The sequence below is a fragment of the Nomascus leucogenys genome, chromosome 11 (genome assembly GCF_006542625.1).
Source record: "Nomascus leucogenys isolate Asia chromosome 11, Asia_NLE_v1, whole genome shotgun sequence".
Classification (NCBI taxonomy): domain Eukaryota; kingdom Metazoa; phylum Chordata; class Mammalia; order Primates; family Hylobatidae; genus Nomascus; species Nomascus leucogenys.
This window is the reverse complement of record NC_044391.1, coordinates 35,412,564-35,424,284: the sequence shown is the minus strand read 5'-3', so window position 1 is coordinate 35,424,284 and position 11,721 is coordinate 35,412,564. Positions and strand designations below refer to the sequence as shown.

The 11,721-nt window shown below is 33.9% G+C and overlaps 1 protein-coding gene across 10 annotated transcripts in view; it reads left to right on the top strand.

Annotated features, from left to right (window-relative positions):
• The first annotated feature begins 231 nt into the window (after window positions 1-231).
• ETV1 (ETS variant transcription factor 1) overlaps window positions 232-11,721 on the top strand; it is a 98,357-nt gene continuing 86,867 nt past the window's right edge. For 3 of the 10 annotated variants that reach the window (XM_003252579.3, XM_030822157.1, XM_030822164.1), the window contains exons 1-4: window positions 232-686; window positions 1,112-1,243; window positions 2,077-2,164; window positions 3,556-3,603. In XM_003252579.3, the coding sequence (XP_003252627.1) occupies window positions 1,199-1,243; window positions 2,077-2,164; window positions 3,556-3,603 (181 nt within the window). In that variant the 5' untranslated portion in view covers window positions 232-686; window positions 1,112-1,198. The other 7 variants (XM_030822162.1, XM_030822160.1, XM_030822156.1 and 4 more) reach the window with 5 other exon arrangements.

Sequence of the window (11,721 nt, the reverse complement as noted above, 5' to 3'; positions counted from 1 at the left end):
CTGTTAAAAAAATGTTTTGATAAACCATAATGGTGATGGTGGGTTTTGAAAAACGGAAAAATAAATTGGGCCAAAAGCTTAGTGAGAATGAGGATAGACAGCGAGGTGAGCTCCTAGTCAGGGCAAGAGTAGAGGGGTTGGAGATCCTGAGGGAAGGGCGGCTGAATAAGGTGGTACCGGCTTTGTGGATCGCGCCTCTAAGTGTATACCAGAACCGCACAACAGTGCTTTAAGGAAACCAGCCCCACAGTGGACCTAACACTCCAATAATGGGAACTGGCGAGTCGAAACACACGGTTTCAGTATCCCCAGGCGCCTTAACAATAAGCAGCGGGTTACAGAGGAAATCGAGTCTCTCCGTGGCGCTTCCAGGCTGAGGACCCTGCGCCTACCGGCCGAGCACCCCCTAGGGCAGAGGGGCGAGGGAGACCGGCGGGAAGGGGCAGCAAGCCGCCTGATTGACAGCCCGAAATCTGATCTTGTGAAAGAGACGCGGAGCCAATGGGAGGCAGCGATCCATCAGTTTGGATTGGAGGCCCCTGGAGGAGAAGTAGAGGAAAAACCACCGAATTGAGCTCTGTCAGAGGCGCTTTCGGCTTCCAAGGGGGAAGTGCTGCGCTATAATTAATGTTTTTATTAAATTTGGAGGGAAGTTTTTGCAGCCTTTCGCCTAGCGTGGCCTTCAGGTGGGTCTTTCCAACAACTTTTTATGTCTCTCCAGATAATTGCATGGTTGTGGGTCGCAAAAACTATCCTGATGAAAGAGGTGTCTCCGTCTCTTTAGTCCCGTTAGGTGCAAAGCAAGTCTCGTTGATCGCCATTGCTAGTTTTGCACACGTTTGCGAATCAGAGCTGCCCGGGGTACACCGACCGCGCAGGGAAACATCGAGAGTGTAAATAAATACATCGCCTCTTGTTCGGATTTTTGCTACTACCGAAAATATGTAAATTGTGAACTCTCTTGGCTCTCTTTGGATCCAGGTGAAGGAGGCGGTGTAGGGAGGGTTATTTTTGTGAATGGGACTGTCGGAGGGTAATTAGCTATGCAAATTCAAGAGCTTCATTCATGATTTTTTTTTTTAAGCCTAAAAGCCATCTTGTTCCCCTCTAGGTTGATAGAAGTCCAGATCCTGAGGAAATCTCCAGCTAAATGCTCAAAATATAAAATACTGAGCTGAGATTTGCGAAGAGCAGCAGCATGGATGGATTTTATGACCAGCAAGTGCCTTACATGGTCACCAATGTGAGTGATCAGTTTGAAAGTTGCTGTTTATAAACTTGACTCCGTCGGGGGTGGGGAGAGGGAGAAAATGAGAAGGGAGGGGGCACGGGGGTTGGGATTGCAGATACTTATCTGCTTTGTTGCCACTGTAGGGCGACTCTGCTTCTAGAAGCCCAGTCTTCAAAATGAGCTTACCTTTCAGTGATTTGGATAAGGCATAGTTTTGTTTTTAAGACCCCTTTTTCTGATTAAAGTGCCCAAGATGAGTGGAAGAGGAGATGGAGGGCAGCAGCAGCTGCTGCACTCAAAGTTTTTGGCTGGGTTTGTCTGCCACATTGAAAAGAATGAAGTTGAGACAAATGCTGACACTTTTTGTTTATATGGGGTGTTTTTGTTTCTTTTTTTTTTTTTCTCATTTTCTCTTTTCTTTCATTTCTCTACTCTTTTTGCTTTTTTTTTGTGGGGGTGGGGTGGGGAGGAGGGGCTGTCCAAGAGAGAATAAAATCCACTGTTTTAATCTAGCATTGAACCAGCCTAAAAACAACTTTAAGTGTAAATGCTTAAGGTTGTTTTGATGCTGAGATACCATGAATATATGACTGATAAATAGTAATGTGCTAAGATCGGCACTGGGAAGCAACTCTCCCTGCCTGCTTAACATAAGCTTTCACTGTCAAATAAGTGAGAAAGTGAATATTAGAGTTGATACTATGGACTTTTATTTTTCTATTCAGAGAGAAGATCCATTAGACTTGTGTATGCATGTCTGTGTGTGTGTGTGTGTGTGCGCGTGTGCATGTGTGTGTGATCTGAGGTTTACATTCTTTTAAAGCATTTTATCTTTCCCTTTGTAGAGTCAGCGTGGGAGAAATTGTAACGAGAAACCAACAAATGTCAGGAAAAGAAAATTCATTAACAGAGATCTGGCTCATGATTCAGAAGGTGAGGTTTGATTTTGGGCTGAATCCCCATTTTTTTACCTACACTCTCCACCCTGCTAAAAGAAAAGGAGCACTTCAGTCTTATCTTAAAAATAATAAACTTTGAAATTACTGAATTTAACTAAGACTTTAACTTGGAAAAATTTACACAATGTGGCAGTTTGCATGGGAGACTATTTTATGGTCCTATCACAAACTAATGAAAGAAGGAAATAAAAACTTCTCAATGACAACCTTCTTTTAATCATTGTTTTGTGTTTAAATACCTTTGTCCATATGGCATATAACTCACCCCATTCACTAAGATAACAATTTAAAAATACCCAATACAGTGGGACAAATTCAGCAGCTATGTACACTGCTTACTTTTTTCTTTCTCCTTTATTACAAGTTAAACAGTATTAGTGATTGTTTGGTTTCCCACCTCCTTTACACTAAAACCATCTACTATTAACAGAATTTTCAAGGGTGATTTTGATGACTAAATTGTGAGGTCATAATACCTTGTTTATTGACCATAATATGTTCACTGAATCATACTTACGGCCTCCTTAATAATTATTTGGGAAATTAGTTTGCAGATTCTTTTTATGAACTGTTGCTAGGAAGTCAATATATTACAAATTATTTTAGCCATATGAGGACATTCATAATAAACTTAATATACTTAGATTTAAGTATCAAAGTTTAGTTGGCAATTTTAATTAGATATACTGAATTCTGAAACTTCCTCAAATCTTCATACTATTTAAATACCTCCCTCTCTCCCTAACATGACCATATAGTTTTGAACTTGATGATAACCTGGTGCCAAAGAATTATCTTTCTGACTTTTATAAACCTATTAATGTAGAAATTTTCCTCTAAAAACTTGTATTTGAAGTGATTTCTTTTAGTTTTGAGGTATTTAAGTTGAAAACATAATACTTTGACAGTTGTACCATGTACCATTATATTTTTTATGTAAGATTCAGAAGATATAAATAAAATGCTTTTCAGTCTTTCTAATCTTCCCCCTACTACTATTTTAGCAAGAGTTAAATATATTTAAGAAAGATTTCAGTGAATAGACATGCATTCACCTCAGCCTTTTTGTGAATTCTGGTATCCCTGAGCTTATTTATTAAGCTGTTTGTTAAAATGGAAGAAGAAAAGATGACTGACTTTATTCTTTAGTTGACTAAAATAATTTCTTAAAGAGTTGCTTAATAGGCATGAAAAGTAGGCAGTATTATTGAGATATTTAAGTTATGCCTCTTTTTTTATTTTTATGTTGACTGCGTCTCTTGAAATTAAATTTATATTTAATACCAATTTCATGACAAACATTTCCATTTAATGAAGACTAAAGATTTGCAAATCTTACGTTTATGTCTTTGACTTGTTTTTTAGAACTCTTTCAAGATCTAAGTCAATTACAGGAAACATGGCTTGCAGAAGGTAAGGCAAAATTTGCTTTAAAAGGGGGGAAAAGCAACTCTAGAAGGAGAAAAAAAAGAAGTCCTGAACTTGCTGTCTTAATATTCAGCCCAATTAATTGAGCTCTAAAAGAGCCACCTCATGTGTCATGCATACATTAGAGCCTCTGATGAGTTTGTCTTTGGGGACTCTGGGGCTGTACTACCCAGTGTCATCACAAATTACCAGGAGAAATTGCTTCCAGCTCACAATCACATCTGCTTTTGGCAAGAACTAATGCACCAAGACTTCAAGTTCTAAGCCTCTGTTCAGATTTTAATTGCAATTGATCAGGTTTATATTATTGTACCTCCAGAGACCTCCTAGAGCCAGAACCCGGCTGGCTTGCTGTTTCCTTTAGAGCAGCGCATATCATTATTTGGTGTTCTGGTGGAGGACTTTTCTGATGGCAGAAATTAGTTTCTCTGGGTTCATCAGGACGGGATGCTTCAAGATTTAAGTGCAAGTGTCTTCTTTCCACCTTGTTCACAACACAGAACGTTAGGTGTGTATCTAATACTTAGGAAATCTATGGGTTTAAAATAAATGGGAGATATGAGGATTTTTAAAATGTTTTCCATGTGTTGCTATTCATGTGATGTTTGTTGAAATTGACCTTTGCTATTTTGTCAGTTTTATTAGGATTTATTTAATAGAGCAAGGATACATTTAAAGGCATTACTTTTATTTTGAATTATTTTTTGTTAAAATTTTGTGGTGCAATCTGTTATATCTTTTATTGTATGCAACTTTATAGGAAAATGAGATTGCTTCATAAAGCTTTATACAACTTCAAAAATGCCTAATATTGAGGGACTTTTGTTGGCATTCATAATTTGAAATTTTTCTTTTGGATTTGGCATAAAAATGTGAAATATTAATCTTATGGTGTGTTTTGTGGGAAATACAAAGAGAAAAATTATAGCTATTTAAGCATTGAGTGTATAACAGTATTATTTGTGTGTTCACATTATATGGGAAACATGCAAATTTTGGAACAGATTTTAAGATGGTTAAAAAGGAGAGAGTGGGTCTCTTTAAATGGAACCCAGGTGTTGCTGTAGCTACTTTTAGGCAGACTGATGTGTTTTATCGGTGGTCTTGAATGCACTTGATCAAGTTGCTGTTAGCATGTAAAATAAGTTTCTTTGTTTTGCTGATAGTCTAGTTCTCCAAAGAGCTTTTTCAATCTTTATCAATCTTTAAGTTAAATAGCTTTCCTAATAGTCCTTTGAAAGGATGATTGTATTTATATGTTAATGAAGGTAAGACTTACTGAAAGTTTTGGCTATATTTAAGGATCATTTTGCTAGTCTGTGTAAATGAAACTTACTGCAATAGATTACTTTTTATTGTAACATAAATCATATTCAAATACAAGTTTTTCAAGGAAAATTTGCATGGAGATTCTCGTATTAACTTATGCCTATTAGTTTTGCAAAGTCAAAGGTTGTGAGAACATTACCTTTATGAGAGAATTTATTTGCTTCTCCAAAATAACTTAAAATATCTATTTTAATTGTTCTGGAAGGTTTGTTGGTTCTTAGATGTTTAAATCTCATTGATTCCAAGTCAGTGCACTTGCTGGCAGATTTTGAATGTGCATAGCAACTCTGTTCCTGGAATTTTAAAATGTGGAATCTGTGACAGACTCTTAACAATTTTATAATCAGTTTCAGTCCTTTTTTTTTTTTTTAACTTTTGACTTGTTTTGTGTCTTGTAGCTCAGATAAGTGATTGCAATAATTTACCCAAATTTATCTTTTAAAACTCTACAGGGAATAGTCTTTCTCCGGGATTATTAACATACCTGTAAATCAAACCTGAAGATTTAGCACTACAAAAAATAAACCTAGAAAATGATCAATGTATTTGGAAGAACGTGGACCTTTACTTAGAAAAGAATTATAATTTCAATTAAGGTCAGGAATTAATCATGAGTGTTTTACATGAATTCCCAGGTGGACTACTATTTACAAAGTATGGATAAGATTTCATTTTAGAATAATTTAAGCATTTTCAAAATAGTTTACATTAATTTACCTAATCATGATGTAAGCAAAAAGTTGTTAATGTGATGTTTAAAATCTAATAGTGAGAAAAGAGATCTTTTTAACTTCTTATTTCTAGACTCCACTTTTTTTTTGTTTTGAGAAATTAAATATATTATTTTGCACCGATATTTTAACTTGACTTATCCCACGTCTTGAACAGTATTAGCTAAGAAGAGTGCCCAAATTACCCTAGTTTATTTGTAGTGCGATGTGTCCATTTATGTCTTTCTGGACATCCAGAAATTAAAACATTGCCAAATTGGCAGACTATGAACCGTTTACATATTTCTTTTCATAATGCTCCATAGCCAAGAAAGTGACCACGGAATTTTAAGACATCTTGACCCTTTTAAAAAAGATCATTGGCAGTTAACCAAGTTTCTTCCATGAGTTAGAATTCCACTGGGAAGTTAAACAGGTCTAAAAACCTTATTAGACATAAGAGTCAAGTTAGTTGTCATATGTCATATGATAATTCTTTTTGAAAAATTATAAAAGTCCTCAAATATTTGTGAAATGATATCTTAGCATGTTTAGTTTGTTTTTTTCTGTAAGACTTTTCATAAATTTTACCCCAAATGCAACATATGGATTACTCATGGGTAAATTATTATGGATTATAAAATTTGTTTTATTTCTAAGGGGAAGTTGGAATAGATAAGGCAGTAGTGTTTGAGGGTGGGGATGGGACCAGTATTTTCAGTTCAGTAAAGTCCTCTGTAAAAATACACTTGCATTCTACCAAGAAAGTTAATTCCCATACAGAGATTTAAATATGTTGGTGGAGAATATAACTTTACATTAGTATCATTTCCCAAGAACTAACACTGCAATTTAAAGGTTTTTTTTTTTTAACATCTAAACACAGTTTAAAACAATTATCTTATTCTGAAGAAAGCTGAAAAGTTAATGTTTTCAGTGACCACAGTAGTTAAAAAAAAAAAAAGTCAGGGAATATGCCAATTTTAAAATGTTGCCATAGTCACTTTATGTTATAATTTTACTATGTGCAATTCTTTATTGATTCTTTGTCTTTTGAATTAGACTGCTACTGACAGAAAGGCAATTGCAATTATTTGATTCCATGAAATAATGAGTTTAAATATCAATCCTATCAACATCATGGTGATGTCTTATTCTTAACAACCTGAAAGTCATAGTTAAAATGGAACCTCTTGTGTATCCGGAACAAAAATAGAAAGATGTAAAAAATTAAGAAAGGATTGCATTCTTCCAAACTTGCTTCTTAAAGCTCACCTACTAACACAACTTAAAGAGAAATAATAATTTTCAGTATATATCTGATGTAAATGTATAGCTGCTGTCTTGACTGTTATTTTATTTCGGGTCTAGATGTTCTTTCAGGTTCACTTTCATCAACAATATTCTCTGTCTTCAGGCTAAAATGTTTTTCAGTGGTTTTGTATTGAGTCAAGTTTAGTGCTGCCGCCACACTTCGAGTAGGAGTTTTATCTCCAAGAACAACCTTTCTACAGCAAAGGTTATTACATCATACAAATAAGGATTTTTTCCTCTTGGTTTTATGTGACCTTCAAACAACAGTCAGGTTGACTTAAAAGCAGAGATGTCATTACTTTCCCCTCAATTCGCTTTAATGGCTGATGCTAAATTTATATTCAAAATCATTATGTGATGTTTTTTAAGTAATATGTGCTATTGTTACTCACTATGTGTAATGTCATCCACAATATACAGTAGTCATAATACACTCATTTTTATTTTTCAGAAATCCTACTTTTTTTTAATGGAACATAAAATTGGTTATGTGCTCATGAATTATTTTCCCCCACTTGGTGCAATAAGGATTAAAGGTTTAAAAACTATATTATTTTATGTGGTTTACATAAAACATGAATTTAGAATTAAGCATTGAATTAGAGAAGTCCATATAATTTCTTATAATTGAACAACAATAATTTCACGTGTGTGTGGGCGGGGAGAGGATGGGCTATCACCCCTCTTTTTGTTGTACTAGAAAATAATCTAAAATATGAGAGAAAGACTTCTCATTTGAGTTTGACTTAAAGACAGCAGATAGAGTAAGTATATTTTATTTCTAAACATTCATTGGAATTGCATAAATGTTTTTTCATCCATGTTTTATTTACAAAATAGAAAATTTTTTTTAAAAATAGAAAAATAGGATTTGGTATAGTATAGTGTAGTTTTTCCAGAGGATCCTAATAAATAAAATATTGCTAAGCTTTTCTATTTCAGTTATAGGAAATGTGCAGTTTGTTACATTTTGTAGTATAACTTTATTCCCTTTGACTTGTGTATAATGTTATAATAAAAAAAAATAGAGTCAGACCTCTGTAGCATTAGAGAAAATATTTGGCTAGAAACAACAGCTAGTTGGCTCTGAGCTTCCTTTAAGTTTTCAAGTTACTGCAGGTCAATTTTAGTTAGGAATTTAAGCTGATTTGACACTCACAACAACTAAAACTTTACTGTTATAGTAAGAATACAGAAATATGGAAATAATGCCTTAATCAAGTATTAAAGATGTTTTTGTCATTGGAAAGTTGCCTCCTTTTTTTGTATGTTTAAATATGTTTATACTTCTGCATAATTAATGCTTCTACATTTGCACAATCATTTTAATGTTAAAAGTGGATGTGGTATAAAACCAAGCTTAGTGGACTCATGATTATTTTGTTCCATGGCCTGTAGCTTCAATTTAGGATTAAACAGCATACCACTGTAGGAAGGTGGATTTTTCTTTTTTTGCTTCTTATTTGAAATAAAATTTAAATTTCTCACAAGAAATTTGTTTCTAACTCTTTGCTTCAAAGAGAAATGCTACAAAGTTCAACAAACAATCTACAGTATTCTTATGATAAAAATACTTGGATAATAGGCAAGAAAAATCAGGCATTTCTGTAATGGTTTTTCTTTTCCCTTTCTTGAAACCTTCTTTGCATCTTTGTGTCTTTTCCTTTTTTCTTCCTTAGTTTTATACATGCAAGTTTCTGTAACAAGTTACTTTGTAAAGCAGGATGGGATATGTGTATGTATGTATTTGTGTGTATATATATATATGTATGTATATATGTAACTTTGTAAACTTGTCATTTATTTAAATGTGTTCCTTTAATGGATCTGAGCTCTGAGACAGCAATAAAATTGGTGTGTTTATATTGCAAGTCCAAGTTTACTTGCTTTAGCTCCCTGGAAGGGTGTGACATGAAAAGATTGTGGTTGGGCCACATGGCTCATATGCTGGACTGTGTTTTTGTGAATGGAGGCAGAACTCCAGTTCTGCCTGCTTGTCTTGAGGAATTGCTGAGGAGATCAGCTGTCTCATTCACGGGCAGAAAGAATGACTCATACATCTTCCGCCTTGTTTGGCTCCAGGTCATTGTTACAGTGGATAGAACTGGTTTTAATTAAATATTAACCCCTTTTATACTTGAAGTTTGTTTTATTTGTAATTCTTCCACTTTTTCCTTAGCTTTAAAAGAAAACCCAATAGGCACATAGTTTGTAAGAATAGGAGGGCTTTCGCTTCCCTGCAGCCAACCTTGGAAACTTTTTCATCGCTTACTTTTTCTTAAGTAATGATTATTATTTCATTTGAAAGTTAAAAATAAGCATAACATAAAGGCAAGCTATATTTAAAATTACCCATCCCTAAGGCAATATTAGTTAAGAAAAGTATTAAAATTAAAAAGGAGAATTGGTGAGTTTGTGACATATAGGTCATGATTAATATTTTTATGAATTTCTTTCTGATAATATGTATTGATACGTTGCAAAAAGAGAGAAAACAGTAAAACAACTTTGGATAATAATCTAGGTAAAACAAATAGCTGAGAGTGCAGATACTGCCCTTTTAAAGCCGAGATCCTGAGACTTGATGGCAACTTGTCTATTAATGTGCAATGAACTGATAGAGCCGCTCCAGCTATTCCCAATAAAATCCACATGCTTAATCTCCTTGAAAGCATTTTATTGGTCTTTTGGTATATACTTTCTCCCTTTCTCCTTTCCTCCTCTTCCCCTTCATCTTTAATTACATAGTGTGGGGAAACATTTTCATTCCCCAAAGGTGATTATATCAAGCACAGTTTATAACAGATAGTAGTGGCAAAAACATTGCTTTTTTAGGTTGACCTCTATTGTTAATTTTCAACTTTGGAGTTGGTATGGCTTGCTGCAAATTTTCAGGCAGCTGCAGTTTGCTCCTTCACAGTATTCCCCTGAATTGAAGAAAAAAGAAAATGTATGATACAAGTGTGGCAATACTTTGTCATATTTTCCTTGCCTAGATCCAACTTGTGTTTTTAGTTAACTGCTTTCCATTTACTCTAACTTGAAATTAGATGTATACTTAAGCCTTTGTCTATTTAAGTAGCATGCTGCTTCATTTGGTCTATTCAGTTTCTTAAGATTAGCTTCTGTGAAAACGTGAGTCATGTTTTTTGTTAAAATTCTGTAATATGTTCAGGAATAAGTGTGAAGTATTTATTCAGTATGTTAAGGAGTTAGAACAGAAATAGGAGTTCTTATTCTTACTCTTTACAGGTTGTTATTGTGCAGCTATTTTCTGTATATTTGCGAGATACAACTTCTAGGTTATTCTACCCCTAAAATTTGGCCCTTTTTTCCTCACACATATTCCAGCACACATCACACACCCATCAATGATTCTGTGCTGCTCTTGCAGTGACATATATTATAAAGTTGCAAATCTGCTTATGATACTACAAAAACAAACAAAAGACCTTTAGGACATTCATACCATCATATTCAGTTACAAATATACTTTTGTTACTCACCAGCTATTTTTAACTTTTCCTGTAAAGGGATATTATATTTTTATTAGATTCCTGTAAATGTTGGCTTTTTAAAAGCCCAGTAATTGTTGTGGTTGATATATTTGCATCTCAATAGTTATATCTGTTTAGCTGTTAATTCTGAGGGAAAACCAAAACAAGGATATAATGGGAAAAATGTGCAGGATTTGAATCTGTGTACTTGCTGTTATTTATTAAATATATATTTAAAACACTTGTAATTTTTTTGGTATGAAGACTTATTTGAAAGCACACCCTTTGCCTCGTAATTTATGAAACTTTTAGAACATTTTTTTCTGCAGTGTCAAAAAAATATGTTGTGTTAATAGCTGAGAGGATGCTAATGTACAGATTTTCGCTGTTTCTTTGCCTCTCTAGTAGACTTCATTAGAAGTAAAGATATTAAACTGAGCATTGTAATGACAAGTACTTTTTTGTGGATGACTTGAAAGACAAGGGTTGGTGGGTAAAGGGCTGGAAAGAAGAAAATAAGGAACATTTCTTGAGTAGCTGGCATTGTGTTTAGACTGTTTCATTTAATCCTCACCAAAAAACTTGTATTTTCACTAGTAAACTGATAAGTAAAATTCCATTCGAAGAGGTTCAGTAACTTAACCAAAGTTGCACAACTAGCATGTCACAGAATTAAGATTTGCTGATTTGCTGTTTGCTAACTTTAAAGTTGTTACCCACAGTATCAGATATTACAGCAATATGAAGAGAAAAAAGTTCTCCTTGCAATATAGGCTGATCAAATAGGCATCAGTTAAAACTTGAAAAAAATTCTTAATTTGTTTGATTTTGTTTGGTAGTGGGGATAGGGTGCATTCGTAATAAGGTTAATTATTGGTGTACAGAAGAGAGTTGTTAGAAAACAGTTGAATGTCAAACTGCATACATTTTTATAACAGGCACAATTATCAGATTTTTATGCTCTTCATAATACAACATAAATTTTATTCAGCCAAATGTCTGTTTTTGAAGAATAGTATTAAACTAATAAAAAGAAACTTTAATTCTGTATATTGTATTCTTTTTTATATAAAATTTTTTTAAAATGTAGAATTCCTTTTTATGTAGATTTTTTTCTTAAGCCATTCAATTACCAACCTGAAGCATTTTCAAAAGAGACTGTTTATTTTAATAAGCATTCCTCATACAGAATAGGCTCATTTAAGAAAGTTAATTAACATCTATTTAAATATGACTTGGCTGGATAAAAAAGT